Below are 22,915 nucleotides of genomic sequence, written 5' to 3'. Positions count from 1 at the left end.
AAAAAACTGTATAATTTAAATGACCATTAAAAAGGCAGACATACTTTGTATTCCTTTTATTATTATTATTTTTCTGTGGGATAATAATAAACCGCACATACAATATTTTTAAATTGCATTATATGACTAAAAACAGTAGAACAAGATCTACTAACGATCAATATGTAGGAGATAAAAAGTAATGAAGCAGTCGTTATTTTTATAGATTCTTTTTTAATTCTAAATAAAGTTTCCTTCGTTTCATACCACTCAAAATAAAAATTTTGTACTCTTCCAAATTTTGAAAATAATAAAATCAAACCAAGAAATCACCACCCGTAATCGAATAATAGGAAATTTTTAATAATACTAATAATACGTAACTTTATTCTACTCATATAAAAATATTTTAAATCAATAGGTATTTAATATTTTTTAAAGCTGCCTGCTAAACCGAAGTCCGAAAAAGCGGGTTTGATTCTCGGTTATAGTCTAGTTTTTTTTTTACATCTGTAGTTTCCACGACCCCAGAGCTAGACACACAATTAAGCATAAACTCAGCTGCGGGGGGTGTGCCTTCGCCTCAAACAACCTCGGAAGGACGAAATGCCCCGCCCAGGCAACCGGGACTCGGTCTTTTTGCATACCATGCCTCAAATGAGGAGTTCCCAAAAGGGAACTCCCCACCGGGACTCCAGTCTTGATGCCTCGCCTCTAGTGGGAAACCCCCCAAAGGGATCCCCACCGGGACTACGGTTTTACATCCCCCCCCCCACTCCAATGGCATCTCAAAGGCGTCCCTACCTGATCATTGAAGGTGGAAGACCGAAGCCTCCTACCCCTCCCGGATGGAGCTGTCCCTCAAAGAAACCATGACGTTACTGTGAAGCAGATGGAGACCCGTTTTGCATCCTTGACCTCCGGACGTATAACTACTGCTTGCAGGATGTACATCGAGGATCCTGCTTACAAGTCTGGAAATGGACAAAAGTGAACCACCTGTAGTTATTAATAACAATATTATCTAATGCTTATTAAAAATAACTAATAAAAGATTATAACTATTATTTAAATCATATTTTTTAGTAAGTGAATACTTTTTTGATTATAAAACGAATTATGAAAACAAATTAATTAACAGGAGTTTTTAAGTTAGAAAGTGAATTAACGCGTTATTGTTTGACAATTATTAAAAAAAAATAATTAATAAAAAAAATTTGCATTAATTTATGTGTAAAAATTATTTGTACATCGCCTTATTTTATTTAAATATTATCTATTAGTTTCGTAATGTGAAAAAAAAATACCTCGGCCTCTCGACCTCTTCGCAATTTCCACATGGCTGCCCGAACTTTCACCACTAAATCGATTGGGAAGAGCCTTTCCCAATACGATGGTTGCCTCGTAGGAGGTTGCTTTAAAAACACCAGTGCATACAATTAAGACTCTGCGCTGGGCACTCCTTATTTTTTAAAGAAGTGCTCTATTTGTATTCAACCTATGCGCCCAAACGGGCGCCGCATAAGAGGTCATGCTTTCAAAGACACCTTGGTACAATATGAACATTTGACGGCCCGACAACTCAGTCTTTCCGAGCAATCCTCCTAACTTTGTGCATCACTGAGACGGCATCCGCCGCTATACTTGTTTAATGTGGTTGCTAAACAGCAACTTCTCATCAAACAAAACACCTAGGTACTTAGGTGAACTTGAACTTGAACTAGGCTGATTACACAGCCTTTATACTTAATACTAGAGTTACGACTGTATGATAATTTGTCTGCACCCTTAAGAAGCATAAACCTCGTCTTGGGCACAGAAATCTTTAAAGTTTGCACGTCCATCCACCCCTCTGCGGTTGACAAAGCCGCCTGTGCTCGATCTTCTAGCTGATGTCGTGAGTTACCACGAACTAACATGAGACAGTCATCGACGAAGGCCTAGGCCGTCACCCCTGGTGAAAGGTTATGCCCGGACAAAAAAAAAATACTCGCACACACACACACACACACACACACACACACATATATATATATATATATATATATATATATATATATATATATATGTTAGGTTGTCTAAAAGGTATTGAGCCTTCGGAGGCAAAAATTGTGAATGCATTTATTGTTACTGGGAAATAACTTTATGAGACCACATATGCATTTTTTTTCTGACCTTCAGCCATTTTTCTGGCAAGAACATATCCCATCGCTATGGAACTTCTTTGATTTCTGATCAAAAAATTATGACACGTGGTTTTCCCAGGCCTCTTTTGAAAGTAACTTAACACCATTCAGAGATTCTGCAGAGACCGAAAAAAACGATAATCTAACGGTGCTAGGTTCGGGCTAAACATTGGATACATCAAAAACTTCTCAGTCGTGTACCCTCCATTTCTGGCGTTGAAGATGTATGCGGTCTGGCGTATCAGAGTAGTGTACGAATCCCTTTCTGTTGATCAGTTCAGGTTGTTTCTTTTGAATTACTAATTTCAAAATCGCACCTACCGGGTTGGTTTAGTGATGAACTCGTCTTTCCAAATCAGCTGACATATATATATATATATATATATATATATATATATATATATAAGAATTCTTAAAGAAAAAAAAAATTCAGTAAATTAAATTCTAGTAAAAATAAATAATAAAGGAATTAAAATTAACATAAAATTGATTTGTAAGTAAAATAAAATCACTGTCGATTTTTAACTATTATTATTAATCGAGTTATTTTGTTCAAATTTATTTAAACATATAATAAATATGTGATGTAATTATGTAATATAATGGGTCTTGTATTTTCTTTAAAAAATTATTTAATGTATATCCTTAAATTTAGAAAATCTTTTTTTTTATTTCCGAGTACCGGAACGTTTCCTTCATTTTTGTTTATTGGTTTTAGAAAGTGAACCGATATGTTCTCACGAAATATTTATAAATTACTTTGACTTTCACATATAAACGACTATAATTTTTTTTATTTTGTGTTTTTATTAAAGAGAATTTAAAAAAAATTATAATTTGAAGATAACGTTTGATATATAATATTAAATTGTACATAATTTTATTAAATAGAGTTTAATATTTTGATTTAATGTTGCGTAACACAACTGTTGTACGGTACTTTAGCTCAAGAAAGGAATGCTCGATTTGCAATTATGGCGGTAAATTAGGGAAAGCATTGAAGAAGGTAGAGACAATGACATTTTAAATGAACATGTTCTGTCGTTTTATGCAAAGCTTGAGTGAGATTTTTACCTACGTACGTATATTTAACAGTTTATACTAACCGGTAATTTCTGTCATACTGTGAAAGTAATATGTGTAACACTTTCTTTTATTATTATTATTAGTACGGTTTTTCTGTTTTGTTTTGTTTTAGTTTTTAGTTCACGGATTTAATGTCCTTAATTAGTATACGCATAAATATGTTACTTTAACTTGAACATAGTCATAGAATTTATTTAATCACATTTAACAAAAATATGTACTATTTTTTATTTTTTACATAATATCTTTTTAAATTACAGAATTTCCATACTGGCAACATATTTTTTTTTTCTTTAAAATATGTTACTGATTGCGAATGCACTAATGTGCAACTGTTATAAATGGATATCAATGATGAAAACCTTGATTTTTTAAAAATCGCAATTTTTTTTCATTGTTTGTTTATAGTCGCATCAACAATAAAAGACTATTCGTTAGCTACTTAAATAAATAAAAAATGACAGACCATAAGTAATTATGCTGGAATAAAAAAAAAACTTATATCGTAACAGGAACATGACCACTAAACCATTTTCACTGCGCACACAATATTCCGTAATGGATCTCAGGTAAGTAAAACCGCTAAATTGTGTTAAAACGTAGGATTATTTAAATGAGGTTATCTAATTGAGTTGTTTAATTTTTAAATGAAGATTGGCATTCCTGCTAAATTCAGTTTTTTTTGTTACTCTTATTAAATTAATTTTCTAATGCTCTATTGTTAGGAAGTCTAGTTTCATTCTCCAAAGACTCAACTTGTGTTTGTTATGAATATATAATTAATCGATATAATAATGGTATATATGTATGAATGAGTGCATAGGTTGAAAAGAAATCGAGCACTTATTCAACATTTAAGGAATGCCCAGCGCAGAGCCTTAATTGTATGTACTGTGAGAATTTTATCATTTTTTTAGTTTTATTTGGCTACAATGTACTGCCCGCGGCTTCGTTCGCAAATTTTGATTGTTTATTTTAGTAAAAAATTTAATTCTTCTGTTTTGTAATATTGAAAATTTTGTTTCGTTTAATACCTTGTTAAAATTGCATTTTGGTATGTTTTGTGTTTTAATAAACTTCGAAATTCTTACGTTTGCTTTAGTTTCTGTGGATTTTATTCATAATCAAATTTTCTACAAGTTTTGTTTAAACTTTTATGTATTTATAATCCATTAAAAAAAATTATTTCATACCAAACAAAAAATAGTGTGTTTTCGACCCTCCCACCAAATCTTTTGTCTTTTACCCCAGATTTCTCGAAAATACTAAATATATATTTTTAAGACATATTTTTTCAATTTTTCGGATCAATTTTTTCGGTTATTGATATTCATACATAACACTTGTACATTAGTGAGTTCGCAATCAGTAATGTATTTTCAAGAACAAAATCCTTTAATAAAGTATGCTAATTCTATAATTTTAAAAACTATTTTGAGCCAAATATAGTCTCAGAAAACCAAATGAAGGGGTAAATTTAGTAATTTACTCCTTAATTTGCGTCCTAAATATTACAGTCTTGCTTTATTTTACTTAAGACGCATATATCAGGTCGAAATCTTTCGTCAGTCGACCCTCGCGAATGAAGCGTTTGCAAACCTATATTTATATAAACTTTCTTCTTTATTTTCACCAGTAGAATCACTATATATATACACGTATAGATTAATCTGCTGCGGATATTTGTGAGTAGAGAAATTAATAGTTGTTTTAACAGTCGCTTATCTATGTATGTTAGCTATGTTTATATAGAGTGGTTCAAGGAAGCGGGAAATTTTGAAGTAACTCTCAGAAAAATGAAAAAAAATGAATTTACAAGTATTATTTTTGAAAACAAAAAATAAATTACATACCATTAAGCGTTTAAAACAAAAACTTTCAATTTATAACAACAATACCCATAAAATAATGGCCATTCGAACATGTACATTCCTGGAAGCGAAGGCATGGCACTTTGAAACACTTCCATGGGAATTGCAGTGACTTTTTCTCGAATCCTGTTTTTCCACTCAACGATTGTCATCGAACGAGTGGTATATATACACTTTACTTTTGAGATGGCACCCGCAAGAGAAAATCGCAAACCGACAAATCTGGTGATCTTGGGAGCCAATACTGCCAGAATACTCTGGCAGTATTGACTGTGGCTCCATCTTGCTGAAACCAAGGCTTATGAAGATCAGGAAAGTTTTGAAGTTGTTCTACAAAACGTTCGAGCATATCAACATATCGTTCAGAAGTTATTTTCGTTGCATTCCCTGCCTCATCCTCAAAGAAATAAAGCCCGATCACACCTCGCGTTGATACGGCACACCAAACTATAACCTTTTGGCTGTGTAATGGTCGTTCGTGCAATTGACGAGGGTTTTCAGCCGCACAATATCTGCAATTAAGCTTATTTACATACCCGCTCATATGGAAATGAGCCTCATCCAACGTGAAAAGGTTGTTTAAAAAAACTGGGTCGTCATTAACTCTTCGATCATTTTATCAGAGAGTTTTTGTCGCACCACGTATTCTAATGGTTTCAGATCCTGTACGACTTGAATTTTTGTACGGTTAAAACTTCAAATCACTGTGATGTATACAGGGGACGGTAGTTCGGTTTAGGTTTATTGCTGCTGCGTGTTTCCTTGTTGATCGTTTTGAGCTTCTTCCGATTGAGACCCGATTTGTTTCAATGTTTTACGGGGCTCATTGATCTCTTGGTGATTTCTTTTTTAGAGCTGAAACCGTCTCCTCGAAATTCCCACCCATGTCTCGATGGTGTGACAAGATGGAACGCGACCATGACGTCCTAAATTGTAATGACGTCGGAATTCCCTTTGAGCAATAGTCACACTGTCACCGTTCTTGTAAAATGCCTTCACGGCTAATGAACGTTGTGTACCGACCAGCTGGTCCATGATATTAAATGGCAGGTAATTGTGCACAGAAGGATGCCACTCTCGCCTTTCTACTAGCTCTTCAGGGCTGCCACTACTACTTTCATAATTTCCCGATTCCCTGTTCAATCCCTTATAATATTATGAGAAGGGTTTAAAATAAAATATTAATAGAATAGTGTAAGATTCTATTGAAAAAATGTTGAATTTTCTCCCAAAAAAAATTCTTTTATGTTTGTTTTTATGGTTTTAATCAAAGGATAGGAACAGTTAATAAACAAAGAAAGGAAACGCATGTTATAAAATTACAAAATATTGTTTAAAAAAAAGATGTTTGCATAATATCCGACAAATTTATTTACTGTTATTGTCACGTTTGTTAACAGAGTCTATAATAATAAATTTTTTATGCTCATTCCATAATTTTTATGTTAAATTTTTTTTTTATGCAATTAATTACGTAAGCAATATTTTTCTTTTCGGACCAAATAAGGATACCGATGATGTTTGTGGAATGCAAAATGATATATTTAATCTAATACAGTAATTAGAATCTAAATAGTTCTTTTAACCTGCTGACTGAAATAATTTTAACCAGTTGATACTATTTCTATTGGTGTTTGTTTATTTTTAATTATTTTATGTTTTTTTGTTTCAGAAGGCATTCATTAAAATGGATTTGCTGAATTTTGCAGCATTCCTTTTCTTTACATTTTTTGTTGGAACCTTTGCCCAAGAGTAAGTATAACAAAATAAATAACGTCCGATATTAATTAATATTATTTTATGCTTAGCTTAATTCAGAAAAGTAACGACTAGAATATTTTTTTAACTGCTTTTAAAAATATCTTGGTATGATCGGCCGGGAATCTTTTTTATTTTTTTAACTTCCGGATCCGCAGTTAAGCATTACTGCAGAGAATGAGATGAATGATTCGTAGCGTGTGTGAAAAATACCATGCCTGTCCGGGATTCGAACCTGGGACCTCCGGGTGAAAAGCTGAGACGCTACCACTCGCGCCACGGAAACGGCCGGGAAATTTAATATACTTATATTATCCTCGTAAAACCGGAACATTTTTGCAGTAACGGTTTCTCTGTGTTATCGTTCATTTTGTGGGAGTAACTACAATTTCAGTGAGATATGATAATTTTTTTATATTAAAGAGCTATAATATTCGCTTTAGTAGAGTTGGTAAGGGAATTATGTATAATTATGTGAAAATAAAATTAACATGTTACGCGCGAGTTGATACTTCGTAAACAAAATTTATAAATATTTTGTAGCAGTACTGGGGATGTACAACAACGTTACAAAAATATGGTTTTGACATATTTTTACAAAGCCCTCAAGTCTTTATGTTATACGAATATGCTGAAGGACTTAATAATCATGTTGTTACATAAATATATACAATTTTTTTTATTCAGCTTATTCAAACGGATATATCAATTTCTTTTTAATTTAAAATATATATATATTTCTGACTGAAAAAGCTTTTATTAAAAAAAAATCCGATAATTGGAGAACACTGTTCAGATATGCCTAAAAATAGATGAGGATAATAAAAAAAATATTAGCTCGGTCTCGGCCTTACATTCTGAGGTTCCGGTCAGGTATGGCATTTTCACCCGCTAAAAAATTTTCATTTAATCTCATCGTCTAAAGCATTGATTCTCAAACCTTTTGGCTCACCGTCCACATTGAAATTCAAAAATTTAAAACCGAAATTTTAAAACTCCCAAAAACGTTTTAATATTTTTTAGCTCCCCAAAATTTTTAAATTTACCATCTATGAAAAATAATAATTGCAATTGCTGTTTTTAAGATGCGCTCTTAAAAACAGCAATTGCGATTATTGTTTTTAAATGTGGCATACCCTATTTCTGAGTTGAGAATTACATTTTAAATGAGAACAATTAAAACGCTTATTTAATCATATTTAGAATTATTTTTTATTAAAATTGCTTTCAAAAAAATTACAATTGTATCTATATAGTTATATAACATTACAATACTGATAGAATACTCAATTGATCCTGGGTTAAGCTGAGAGCGGATGATACATGTTGCAGGCTCATTCTTTAAAGATTTCAATATCTCGGCTCAAAACGAACAAAAGCCAAAATCTGCAACGCTGTATTAAAAAAATCATAATCTTTGATTAAAATTAGATCAAAACCCTTTAATTTCCATATTTATTTGTATCAATACGTTGCTTACATCGGGGGATATATAGCATTAAAGACAAAAATAGCTTTTTATCTTTTAAGTGGAATATTTTGGTTCAGAAAAATCGTAGAGATGTACAAAAAAAGTAATTAAAGCTTAAAGTCTTCAGCTTTTAAACGATTATAATGCAATTTACTGAAAAAATTTCGTTTCCCCCGTGCGGTCGATCAGACACGAAGAAAAACTTTCAAATTTTTAAAACCTTTCTTCTCACTGATTTTTTTTTTAATTTGATGATTTTTAAATCTAAAGTATTCTGCTAAAAAGTAGAGCATTCAAGCATAAATTATTTTTTTCTATTCGTCTTTTTAAGGCTCTTGATTGTAAAGTTAAAGTAGTTTGAATACAATAATTTTTTATCATAAAATATAGATGTCCCTTTAATTTTTTGTCCTAGTACAGTAGGTATTTATTTTTAGTTTGAAATATCAGGAAAACGTAATTTTTGCCTTTTTATTGTTAAACAGCCATCGCTTTCCTACCGCCTGAACGCCCCCAATTTTCTGTGGACCTTCTACCCCTCCATCCTGAAGGTCTCCAGCGCCCACAAGGAGGCGTTATCTCCCACTTTGAGAATAAATGCTCTCCTAACGGTAATCTCGGAGACGCTAAGAAAAAAAATTGGATCTTTAAACTCTATCTCCAGTGGTTTCCGAAGAGTTGTTGTGAAATAGAATTAAAAAATGGGGCTTGAGGGGGATTTGCTTATTGTTCACTACTTGAACAAATTGCAACATGTACATTAGGAAAATAAATAAAACATTTTATACAATATAAGGATGAGTTAAATCAAAAGTAGTCAAAAAATTATACTTTCTTTAATTATACTAATGTATTTTGAAAAAGAATTACAGTAATGAAATTAAAATCTAACATATAGTTAAAAAAAAATTACTATTATTATTAGGCGAGTTGTTTGCAACACACCTCTCTACAATCTGCCTCTCACAATCTCTCCTCCGTATCTCTCGATTCATAATATACTTTATCCTTCACTTCTCTTCTCTCCATTTTACCCATGACTTATCCAGTCCATTCCTACCCGTCTTTCTCTCCTTGTACTAGGATTCCATCTTATATTCTTTCTTTGACCAACATTTCTCCTCTATTCTTTATACATGGCCATACCATTTTAAATGCCCCCTTTCAATCTTCTTCGCAATACCCCACTCTGCTAGCATTCTTCTTTTTATCTCGCTATTTGTGTGTATTTACAACCTTGAAACTCTGTAGCTTCTGACTTAAAAATCCATCTGTTCTTAAAACAATTTATTTCGCTTTGTTGTATCACATATTTCGGTTCCTTATAACAATATCATTTTTATTACAATACCTCTTCTTTCTTTTTTCTTTCTGAACTGACTATAAAATGGAATTAAATTTATTTATTTATTTAATAAATCGAATCTATTTATTTATTACATTTGAGATTTCTTTCCGGCTGAAACTCTCTTCTGAAATTATTACTCCTAAATGTTTATTTGCCAAAGTAAAATTTTTTTATTTTTTGTATTTATTAAACAAATTTTATAAATGAATATCACACCAGCTTAAGAAAACAAGTTACTCCCAAAATAGCAGTAAGTAGCAGGATTTAACAGATTGACTGTCATAATAAAAAAATGCAACATTCCAAGGCTGCTACACTTATTTTGCTAGAAATATCCACCTCTGCTGTCATTTTTTTTCAATTTCAATAAAGGTTTTGTTATCTTGTTACTAATTTTTTTTATACCCGTTTCACTTCGCAACTTTACTTTTTAAAATATTCAAAATTAAAGTTGAGACATCAATTTGTGTCTCGTAGCAACCGGTGTTAACGAGACACCAACTGATGTCTAAGAATGTTTAATATATTTTAATTGAATTATAATATCTTTTACTTACTAACAACTGATTGTATTTACTTTTAATTCTACAACTCCAGAATTGTTTGAATACTATTTTTATTAATTGCATTACTTTTTTAACATAAATTACTAAAAGTCACCCTTTTCTATAATAAAATCTTATTTTATTGATAATTATACCTTAAATTGAAATTATTAAAATAAAATTTGAGTTTAATAGTTCTAACTATACATTGTTAGTAAACAACTAAAATTAATAGAAATTTTATTACATACGTCTCAATTATGTTTATGTTGCTTTAATTTGGTGATCTAAAAAACATTAATTAATTTCAAATTTAAAGAAAAACGTTTGTATTATATACGACACAAAAATATACAGAATTCTATCTTTAAAATAAAATGAAATTTGATACAAAAAAATGTAAAATAAACATTAATATTGCATCTTAAGTGTGACATTACACTGTCATCAAATGATGTCTCATAGCAATAATGAATAACTGGCTGAGACATCATTTCATGTCTCATGGCAGTCAACCTGTTAATACCAAGAATACCAACAAATACGTCGTGACAAAATATTATATAAATCATAAATTAAATCGATCAAAATCAAATTATATCAGATTAAACAAAATAAAATAACAGATAAATTGCTGTAAGCAAAGCAACAGAAAAAATCTCTCCAATAGTTTGTTTTCTGTATGTGCTCACATTTTTATTTTGAACGATTCATTCGTTGAAACAATTTATACTTCTTAAAACGAACGATTTATCTAAAATTGTACTTTTATTATATTTCTATAACTTTTTTCTTTTCTTTTTCCTGTTTAGCCTCCGGTAATTACCTTTCAGATAATACTTCAGAGGATGAAAGAGGATGATATGTATGAGTTAAATGAAGTGTAGTCTTGTACAGTCTCAGTCCGACCATTCCTGAGATGTGTGGTTAATTGAAACCCAGCCACCAAAGAACACCGGCATTCACGATCTAGTATTCAAATCCGTGCAAAAAAAATTAACTTTACTAGGTCTTGAACGCTGGAACTCTCGACTTCTAAATCAACTGATCTGGGAAGACGCGTTCACCACTAGACCAACCGGTGGCTTATAAATTATATAACTAAGTAAAAATAATTAATACTTCTTTCTTTAATGAATATCTATAAATTAGTTAATATTCTCACAAACATGATTATACGAACGCGTGGAGGGTTCAGCGGGTTCCGTCCCCTGGCTACACGATTGGGCGAGGAAGCGGAACTTATTTATAGCCCTGATCGGCTATAAATAAGTAAAATACCTCAAAACTATTAATTATCAATTATGAACCCAATAAAGACAGTGAATATTTAAGACAAAAATAAAATTAAGAACCAAAAGCCAAAAAAACGGTTTTATACTAGAGAAAGATTGGTTGAGAGTAAAGGAGATCATAACTAAAACAAAATCAGAAATTTAATTCACAAAAAAATGTATCAATTATCATCCATAATTGCGCGCTCCTGTTACATGAATATATTATTTGTTCTCTCATATTAAAAGTGATAATATTTATAGCAGCTTAGGGTCTCATTTATTGTAAAAAATAACTGTCTCCGTATTACAGTTAAATTTGAACGGTTAACTAGAAATCTAGTTAGACTACAGTTACAGATGTTATATCTGCAGTTATCATCTGTCCCAAATCCAGCCTTATGCTTAAATAGTACATTATCCAACAGGCTACAACCATTAATGCACGAGTGCGGAGTAAGTTACGATACCAGCCTTGCCAAGTATCATAAACTTTGCAAGAGTGCACTAATGGCCATTATAGAGAGAGAGATTCATACCCAATTTTTTCCCGCTGAGAAAATATCGGGATTATTGATTTAAATCAGTGATAGAATACATTGATTACGGAATATTTCTTCTTTAATTTTTCAAAAAATACATTTCTGCGGCAATAGGTTATATTAGTAATAAGTTCTGCCTTTTCTATTATATCGATCGATGTAAAAGACATTTCTTACTCAGAATCCAACAAAAGGATAAACAGTGTAATGTAGATACTTAGTTACCTATTGGTGTACTTCAAATTAACTTCTGCTAGCTAACTACTAAATCGGATTAAAATCAAAGTAAACAATCTGATGTGGACATCACATGACTTCCTTATACTCCTATTAAATTACATAACACATTTTTGCTGCACTTCATTTAAACTTATTTCATTTGAAAGTGAGATACGATCCTCCAATTCTTTAATAAGGTGGACAGTTACATAATTGCATTGTGGCGGACACCACATTGCATCACTTTTTTTGTGGTGTCCGTATCAGCATTTTTTATTAGTTAGAATATTAATTTTGTTTCCCGTCGTTCAAGTAATTATGTGGTGTAAGTGAAACGTGTCGGATTCGTAATCATGAACACATCGGTTATAATCCAAATCAGACATATATTTGTTTTTAACTTTTTTTTTTTAATTTGAATATATTGATTTATTAATAATTATTAAACTCTGTAAAAATCTTTAAATTAAAATGAAAAGTACATAAAGTTGTATTTCATTAATAATTTCTGATATTTTTTTATTATTTTTTTTTATTGTTATTATTGAATTATTTTTTATTGTAAATTATTTTTTTTACAATCAGAGGTTAATTATTAATAAATCAATATATTTAAACAAAAAAAAAAATAAAAAAATAAAAGAAATTAATGAAATTTGTTTTGTACCTTCCCCTTGTAAGATCCAAATATTTCATTAATTAAACTTAATTAAAAAGACAGATTCGTAAGATGTAGCAGTAACACAAGTCTAATCCTGATCTTTTACTTTTATTATAAAGGAAGTTTCAAAATTCACACTCATCAGTACAAACCCACTGGGTTGGTCTAGTAGTGAACGCGTCTTCCCAAATCAGCTGATTTTGAAGTCGAGTTCCAGCGTTCAAGTCCTAGTTACTTTTATACGGATTTGAATACTAGATGGTGGATACCGGTGTTCTTTGGTGATTGGGTTTCAATTAACTACACATCTCAGTAATGGTCGAACTGAAACTGTACAAGACTACATTTCATTTACACTCATACATATCATTCTCTTAAGTAATACCTGAACGGTAATTCCCGGAGGCTAAACAGGAAAAAAATCATACATCAGTATAAATATATATTGCTGCTGTTAATATAATCACTGAAGAAGATTAAATTATTTATTACCGGATATGAGAAAAAAGAAACGCTTTATAAATCGATAATATAAAATAATCTTGTGTTATTTATTAACTGTATTAAAAATAAGAACTTTCGTGAAAGGAATTTAAGAACAGAAATCTAAAACGATAATAATAATAATAATAACAATAATAATAATAATTGAAGAATGATCCAGAACAATGAAGAAAATGCAGTCATTCAAATAATTTAAATAATTTACGATTGTCATCCTAAACATTTATAATAACAATTAAATTCCGCATTCCACCAATTTAGTTTTATTAAACTATCTAGAAAAATTTTTATTGTAAATTCCATTTTTTTCTTAATAATTTATAACTGTAGCAGTTTTTTTTGCTTGTATTGATTTTTATAATCTCAAGTAAACGGAAGAAGGTATTTAATTTCTATTAGTGAATTGATCCTAACAAAGAACTGTGGCAATGAATTTTAATATTTAAATGTAATATTTAATATTTTTTATAATTAAAAAAAAAAAATTATTATTTAAATGACTTTTAATATTTCAATTTATATATTTGTTTTAATATTAAATTTGGTATCTTATCCACAGACAGATGGAAGGAAGCTCACCTTCAATAACAAGGTTTAATGTAAACATCTTATTAACTTTGACCATAAAAAGAAATGTGATATTTAATTTTTAAATTATAAATTTCCGGTATTATATAAAAAATCAATTTTCTATAGAGATTCAAATAATGGAATTTCTATAATTCGTAATACTTATATTAATTATTTAATATGTAGTACGTAACGTATAATAATAAAAACTGAACGCAATTGAACCAGAGTTTGTAGATTTTTGTTTGTTTTTTTTTAAATGCTATATTTTATTTAATTTTACTTTTCAAGATAGCTCTATTAAGGCTGCAGGAATGTATTTATAAAGGGAAAGAATAGCGATTAGCCATTAATTTTGATATTTTTAATAAATTAATTTAATATTAATTGTATTTATTATTATTAATAATTCATTTTTGGATATTTTTAGGGTCTGAGAGTCTCATACCGAAATATAAATTGTTTCTAGGTATGAGCGTTTGCTAAATTAAATTTTTTTATGTTGAATGATAAAAAATTTATTTAAAAACCACCATAATATACTAACAATATACATTTACGTGTGTAAATTAGTATTTATAGTAATAAATAATATTTTTCTTTTATTTCGAACAATAGAACAGCTATGTAAACCTTAGTTAATTGTGCAATCAACATAGATTACTCATAAAGTAAATATGTACACACAAGTAACATGAATGAACTTAGTTAATAGTCGGTGCATAACATTTATCAGATTGCATATCAATCTGATAACTAGGTACTGGATTATATGTAACATAAAAATCTTGAAATATGCATACAAATATGCATGAAAATGCTTGAAATATGCATGAAAAGTGTCAAAATATGCAAGTTTAAATAATAAAAACATAATTTTCAGTTTTTTATTTCAAAATCAACATTCAGTTAGCAAGTAGTTGAATAACATAACGATAAATTCGATAATTAACAATTATTTAACATTTTGTTACTTTTGTAAACATAAACAATCAGAGAGGTATTGTTCCGCGGTTGCTAAGTACGCTCTAAGAGGTGTGCAGCAAATAGCTTTGGCTGGCTACAACGTAAGATTTCATTTATTAACAGGGTAACCTACCGAAAATGTAAATATAGCGAAAATATGCATCATCACTAGATTTTAAGGAAAATATGGAATAAACGGTGAGAATGGGCTTAATATGCAAATGCATATAATCCGGTCTCTCTCTCTCTCTCTCTCTCTCTCTCTCTCACTCACTCTCTCTCTCTCTCTCTCTCTCTATATATATATATATATATATATATATATATGCATACGAGGTGTGTGAGAAAAGTAACGAGACTGACTTTTTACTTACCAAAGTTTTTATATTTTTCAAAAAACAATATTATCCCCTTCAAAGTGGTTTCCTTGGGCAGCTATACACCGGCGGAGTCGTTGTTCCCACTTTTGGTAGCAACGCTGGAAGGCTTCAACTGGTGGGGCTTTTAACTGGTCGGTCACAGTCTTTTGAATGTTCTTCAGAGTTTCAAAATGACGTCCTTTTAAGACAGGTTTCAATTTCGGGAAAAGCAAAAAGTCACAAGGACTCAAATCAGGTGAATAAGGTGATTGAGGAACCGTAGGAATGCGTTTTAAGGTAAAAAATTCCCTGATGTAAATGGCCGTGTGACACGGGGCATTGTCATGATCAAGCATCCACTTGTCTGCAATGTCTGGTCTCACGCGAATCACTCTTTTCCTGAGCCTTTCAAGGACACCTTTATAAAACACTTGGTTGACAGTTTGTCCTGGAGGAATAAATTCTTTATGTACGATACCCCTACTGTCAAAAAAGCAAATCAGCCTGGTTTTGATCTTTGATTTGCTCATTCGAGATTTTTTCGGTCGAGGAGATGACGGAGTGTGTCAGTCGCTTTGCCGCTTTGTTTCAGGATCGTACTCAAATATTCAGGATTCATCACCTGTGATCACACGATTGAAGAATTCTTGGTCATTGTCAATCCTCTCAAGAGGATCAACGCACACGTTTCTTCGATTGTCCTTTTGTTCCGTTGTGAGGTTTTTCGGCAGCGACTTCGCACAAATCTTTCGCATGTCGAATTCGTCTGTCAAAATTTGATGTACGGTAAAAGTGTTTAAATTTAACTGTTTACTCATCATCCTTATTGTTAAACGACGGTCTGATCTCACCAGAACCCTCACACCCTCAACGTTTTCGTCAGACAGTTGAAGGTCTCCCTGAGCGATGTTGATCGTCAACGTGTTCTCGGCCTTCCAAAAATGATTTGTGCCGGCGAAAATCTTGTGCTCTTGATAAGCAATGTTCCCCATAGGCCTGTTTCAACTTTTCAGAGGTCACACTCGCGGATTCTCCAAGTTTAAACAAAACTTGATTGCACAACGTCGCTCTAAATTCCGGTACTCCATTTTCGTAACACACAACAAAAACACTACTTCACTGATGACGCTGTCAAAAATAATGTGTTGGCTGAACGGAGTTGAAACTCGTACTGAGCATGTGGAAGGGATGAACAAACCTGTCTAGCACAGACCGGTAGACACAGCGTTGCCAGATCGCTCGCAGTGTTACTAATCTCATTACTTTTCTCACACACCTCATGTTTATATATAGATTAAATAAACTCAATTGAAAGTTTGATAAAACATTAACAAAATGAACATTACGGAACTTCACAAAATTTAACCTTTCCCTTTTCCCCTTTTCTTTTCCTTTTCCCGTTTTCCTTTTTACTATATTCCCTTTCCTCAATTTCCCCTTTCCTTTATCTTCCTTGATTCTCTTTCCCTTATTTCCCTTTCTCCTTTTCCCTTTGCATTTCCGTTTCACCGTTTTACATTTTCCCCCTTTTTCCTTACATTTTCGATTTTTCCCTATTGCGATTTTACAACGTATGATTTCATTTATTAACAAGGTAACCTACCGAAAAGTGTTGTAAATATAGCGAAAACATGCATCATCACTTGATTTTAAGAAAAATATGCAATAACCGGTGAGAAAGGCTTAATATGCAAATGCATATAATCGGGTTTCTACTGATAACGAAGAGTACATGTAATAACATAAATCATTTGAAACAAAACACAACCGTATCACAGAATTTGCGAGCATAGAATTAAGCATTCTATATATATTACGAATAAAGTATGTTGTTTCCTTTTGAAAATACTCAAATTTGTGACAAAGACATCCATATCATTGTTGCACCAAATTTAATGCATAAACCCATCTTTCCAAAGGAGCTAAATTTCCATTTTATTTATATATATGTATAATGTACTTCAACTTCTGCTTGTAATTTTAGCCAGTGACGAATCCAGCAACTGAATTTGGGGGACTATTGGAAGCAAAGGATCACATATTTCTACTCCTTTCTAGTTGGGTTGGGTATATAATATTTTATACACGATTATTGGATACGCTCTATATTCTGGACTATTTTTAAACGCGGGAAATCGTTTAACCAATCATTAGTATTGCTGTAAAAGAGCCAAAAAGGGTTAATGTCGACAAAACCAAAATGCTTAAGTCTCTTCAATTTTAATTCACAGCCTTACACGCAAAGAGCGCGTCATACAAGGTTCTTTTTTCACTGAAAGCAGGAATGTTCAAAGCCTTGCATTCCTCTTCATGACGTACCCTCAAGTAGGCAACGATTATAATAGCTTTAACTAGACAGCCTCAACCTGATTACTAGTTATATATCTATTGTAATTGCAAATTTTAGAGCAGCACTCAAGTATCGGTCTTATAACAGTATATAATTGTGCTGACTCTCCGAAATCTCCTGCGATCCAAAGAGAAAGCCGAAATTCCTTCTGGAAACTATATTATAAACATGACAACTGAACAGTAGCTTGGCATCAAAATGGCTCCCAGGCCACAGATATTAGATACATGCAGGAATTTCTTATCGATAATAAATGTGTTTTTACTAACGTAAAAAAGAATTAAAGCAAAATAAATCGGACAAAACGCAAAATAAAAATAAAATAAAACTCATGTGTAAAAGATACACGTACAAATAATACTAGAATTAAAACAAAGTAAATCGGCCATAAAAGAAATTAAAAATAAAGTAAAATTCATGTACAAAGATACACGTATAAATAATACTACCAGACTCTTGGCATGACCGCGAGGTCATGCCAAAGGTGTGATAGTAGTTACACATACATTTACATAGTATTTATTGTAATAATATAACTTGTATGCGAATCTTTATATTAATGAGTAATCAATTTGCAATAATAATAACTTTTTATAACTTGTTTTGCGTAATTTTGAAGTAAATTTTATTTGTATAGCGTATTTATTATATTATTTGTTAATTAATTTATTAATTAACAAAGAAGATTTTCACTCGCGTGAAAGTTTTATGTAAAAAAATTAAAGACTACATATTTAAGTGAATGTACTAAAGATGGTGTAACCCAAATCGTATTTGGAATTAGTTTTATGTTTATAAAAACCAGTTCATTTTTTAACACAGAAATTACTTTAATTCAATAACTTTATTTACTTTTTTATTAATTAAAAAATGTTTTATAATGCATTATTATTACTATGTTTTCTTTTTGAAAATACTTGTTATTGTTTTTTATCATAAATTTTAAGTGAAACAAATTCAAATTTATTTTTGTTTTTTAATCTTACTTTCTAAAATAATAGATTAATGTTACAGATACCGTATTGGTAATCTGTACATATTTTCTGTTGGTTTTTAGATTTTTGTAAAGGCTCATCTTCAGGTGAAAAAAAAATAACACCAGTCAAGTATTTACCTTCAATCCCATTATTAAACATATATAAATTATATGTATGTGTGTGTGTGTGTGTGTGTGTGTATGTGTATATATATATATATATATATATATATATACATATATAATATTCACACACACACATTTTGATTTGATAATCAGTTTCAAAATATAATACGTCTAGGTAGCGCTGTAGCAGAGCTATTGTTCTAGAAGGGGGAGTATTATAATCGTTCCAATTTGGGCAGATGCAGTTTTCACCGGATCTTGACATTTTAACACCTCAGGAACCCAAAAAACCGGATAGAGATTTTCCGGATGTTAATGTTCGTATTACGTTTGTGTGTCTGTGAGTTCGGTGTCACACCCTAAATCACCTTATATGTTCAGATCTACTAGACCGATTTTGACCAAACTTGGTCAGATTACTTCTACATGTGGGGCATTAATGCCTTTAAATTTTCAACTTAAAGGGTCAAGGGAGTGAGGTTGTAGAGCAAGGTCACCCTCAAAATCTCGAGATTTCGCCTAATCAATGTCATATTTTCTTAGGCGCATTAGTTAAAAATTAAAAAACAGTAGTATATACAAAAAAAATATTTTGCAAAATCGCATCCCCACTCCAAATAATGGTTTTGCAGTCGTCTGCTCTGTTGTGACGTCACAACAAATGTATGTATCTACATTCTGACCCCCGTTGGGAAAGACACCCTCGGCCAACCCCTCCGTTTCTAACCCTTATGGCTTTAGCGGAGGTCATCTTCGAAACCTCGGCTTTTGACATATTCCAGTCCGCCTCGGCCAGGATGCCACCGTTGCGAATGTCACGAGTGATATTCCCATCGGTGTACTGCTATTTAATGAACCCAAAACGAAACGCATCTTACCGATCGTTAAAAAATATTTAAAGGACCTAAATAAACAAAGGAACTGACAACATCAGCGCGTTGTTAACCATATAAATAAATACTCGTAAATAATAATTTTATGTTGACTGCATTAACAGTTACATACCCTGTTTTCAAAGTAAAGAACTACCGAAGTATTATTAAGCGTTGGCTTGTATTCATAAGAAGTATTGCAGGGTGTGACTGAGGTATTGTATACAAGTATAATATGACGTGTTTGTTATATTTTGAGTCAAGTATTGTGCAATTTTCTACATACAGCTCAATGATGTATGTAGAACGTTCAGAAAGTTTCTGTGCACTGAGATTGTGGAAGTGTAATGACGAAACTTTCGTAATTATTATTTTGTATTTTTATTTCATTATTTTATAGAAAGCCTTATTACAATAACTGGAGCAGTTTATAAAAGGTGTTGAAAATGTTCTCCTCCAACATCAGTACAAAACGTTACAATTTGTTTTCAAACAGTAGCTGATTTATTGTAATTTCTCGTACGTATGCCGTTATTGCGATTTTTAGTTCGTCAATCGTGTATGGTCTGTTGCGATATACTGCTTTTTTCGCTGATCCTCATAGAAAGTAATATCGGAGAATCAGATGGGCCATCGTGCAGGTCACAAACCCCTCGAAATGTTTTGGTCAATAAAAGGTTTAAACCACTGACAATAATTTAGTCTTTTGGGATGTTCTGTAGGTTTCAGTTCTTGAACCCACATTACTTGTAGAGGAAACGTTTCAGTTCTTTTCTTACAGTAAAAAAAAAATTATGCGGACACTAGATGACTTTCTTCTTGTACGCCTATTAAATTACATGTACACATTTTTTTAAAAATGGAAAGTAAAATTTTATTTCCTTAATAACTTCTGATATTTTCTCATATTTTTTTAAATTGTTATTATTAAATTATTATTGATCGTAAAACGTTTTTTACAATCAGAGGTTATTAATTGTTAATAAATCAATATATTTAATTAAAAAAAAAAGGAAATGAAGTCTGATTCGAACTGATGTACCTTCCCTTGTAACATCCAAATATTTCATAATTAAAATTTTATTTGGCTATAACTCTGAAATCACTGAAAATAAGTACCACTTTATGATCGTTGAAAAGCTTTCATTAAGGGCTTATAACTGCAGTTAAGAAAAAGTCCGAAATCCAAATATTTTGGATTTAGGGCTATTTTGAACACTTTTGGTCCAGTCGATTGCAATCAAAAAGGTAGGTGCACAACTAGATGTTACAATAATCCTAAATTCAAAATTTCAACATCCTACGGCTAATCGTTTTTGAGTTATGCGAGATACAATACATACGTACGTACGTAGAGACGTCACGGCGAAACTAATCGAAATGGATTCAGGAATGGTGAAAATGGATATTTTCGTTGAAATCTGAAAACCGAAAATTCTGGCGATCACAATTCTGAATTTACTTCGTATAAGGAAGCAAAAATAATAAATGTTTTTTTATTTATATATTATAAACTGCCTGAAGAAATCAACAGATTTAAAAAAAAATTAAAAATGCATTTCGAAATATGTAATTTATCATTAGTAGTTAGATATAAACTTATAAAAATGATACCGGATAGTAATATCTACTTAGTGTCATAGTTTTAAAAAGTATTTTGAGCTAAAGAATGATTATAAAGTAATGCATTTTACATTAATTATTTTGTTTTAAAACTACCTTGCGATAGACTGATAAGAGTTCTTTATTTATATACGCATTTATTATTTTTTTTAATGATAAAACCGAGACTTGGCATCGAATGAGTTGTGTACATCGGTTATAATAAAACATATACTAACGAGTTCATGAAAACGACTTTTTTCTTTTTTACATATAGTTAATAGTTCTTTTTAATCTTTTACATAGCTAGTTTCAAAGGTAGACCACAAACCTCTTAGATAAATTGCTCAAGAGGAAAAAACTAAAAAAAAAAATAAATTTAGCAAATTAGGAGGATTTGCTAAATTTATCGTTTCAAAACGATATATATTACTCGGTAATTTACTACTTAGGGTGTAGGTTGGCATAAGAAAGGAATTAATAAAAAAAAAATCTGTTGTACAGAAAAATGAAATTAAATTTGGAGATAGCATTTAATGAAGTGTTATGTTAGGAGTGCTCTAGGAATGGACAATTCTACTCTAAACTAAACAGCATTTGAATGTGTGTCTGTGTGTGCCTGTGTGCGTCCCCCTTGCTTAGCACCGCAATGTAACGATCGCTAGCGGAAAATCCCGATTCGTTAGTACATGTCTAGAGGTGGTCAGGTGTGTATACTTGTTGTCGGCCTCCGTGGCTCGAATGGTAGCGTCTCTGCCTTTCATCCGGAGGTCCCGGATTCGAATCCCGGTCACGCATGGCATTTTCACACACGCTACAAATCATTCATCTCATCCTCTGAAGAATGCCTAACGGTGGACCCAAAGGTTAAACAAAAAAAAAAGTGTATACTTGTTATATTATTATAATTATGTATATATCGATATAAATATTGACGTTTTGGAAAAATTTATTACTTTTTAACCGAATCCGAATTTTCAAACAAAGATCGCAAATATCTCGAAAACGGTTGGTTCTAGTGCTCTGAAAAACCTTTTATCGAAAAAACTTTTCAGAGCGCTAAAATATTTTCTTTTTCTTTTGTTCCTTTACCAAAAAGAAAAAGTCTGAAGGGATTCGAAGTGTGGGTGTGGAGAAGATATTTAAATCCAAATTTCCTTATTAAAGTGAAAAATAAAAAAGCAATAGAGTTAACGAGAATAGCAGCTTAAACAAAACGGTTCAGAATATATAGTAAAGCTAACTGGTGGGATTTTTCATGAGAGAAGGATAGACTAAAACAATGCGTGAAGAATTAGTAAAAGATGTAAAAAAGAGAGAGACCCGAAAGAAAAATTTAAGTGTTTTGAAACAAAGTTGAAGTGATCATGATTTTAAAAGTAGCTGGGAGCACAGAAGAATGTAAATAGATGGATTTGGTGCAAGGGACCTCTTTCTTTCTTTTTCCTATTTAGCCTCCGGTAAATACCTTTCAGGTAATACTTTAGAGGATGATATGTATGAGTGTAAATGAAGTATAGTCTTGTACAGTCACAGTCCGACCGTTCCTGAGATGTGTTGTTAATTGAAACCCGACCACCAAATAACACAGGTATCCACGATCTAATGTTCAAATCCGTGTAAAAATAACTGACTTTACTAGGACTTGAA

The 22,915-nt window shown here is 31.4% G+C and overlaps 1 protein-coding gene across 3 annotated transcripts in view; it reads left to right on the top strand.

Moving 5' to 3' along the window:
* The window catches only part of LOC142318763 (CD109 antigen-like), a 326,445-nt gene that overhangs the window by 128,915 nt on the left and 174,615 nt on the right, over nt 1-22,915 (top strand). For 2 of the 3 annotated variants that reach the window (XM_075355212.1, XM_075355214.1), the window contains exon 3: nt 6,795-6,874. In XM_075355212.1, the coding sequence (XP_075211327.1) occupies nt 6,810-6,874 (65 nt within the window). In that variant the 5' untranslated portion in view covers nt 6,795-6,809. The remainder of the gene's footprint in view (nt 1-6,794; nt 6,875-22,915) is intronic. The other variant, XM_075355213.1, reaches the window with a different exon arrangement.

This window comes from Lycorma delicatula, chromosome 2, assembly GCF_047948215.1.
Source record: "Lycorma delicatula isolate Av1 chromosome 2, ASM4794821v1, whole genome shotgun sequence".
Lineage (NCBI taxonomy): Eukaryota > Metazoa > Arthropoda > Insecta > Hemiptera > Fulgoridae > Lycorma > Lycorma delicatula.
Note: the sequence above shows the minus strand (reverse complement) of the source record. Positions and strands in the feature narration are given on the sequence as shown.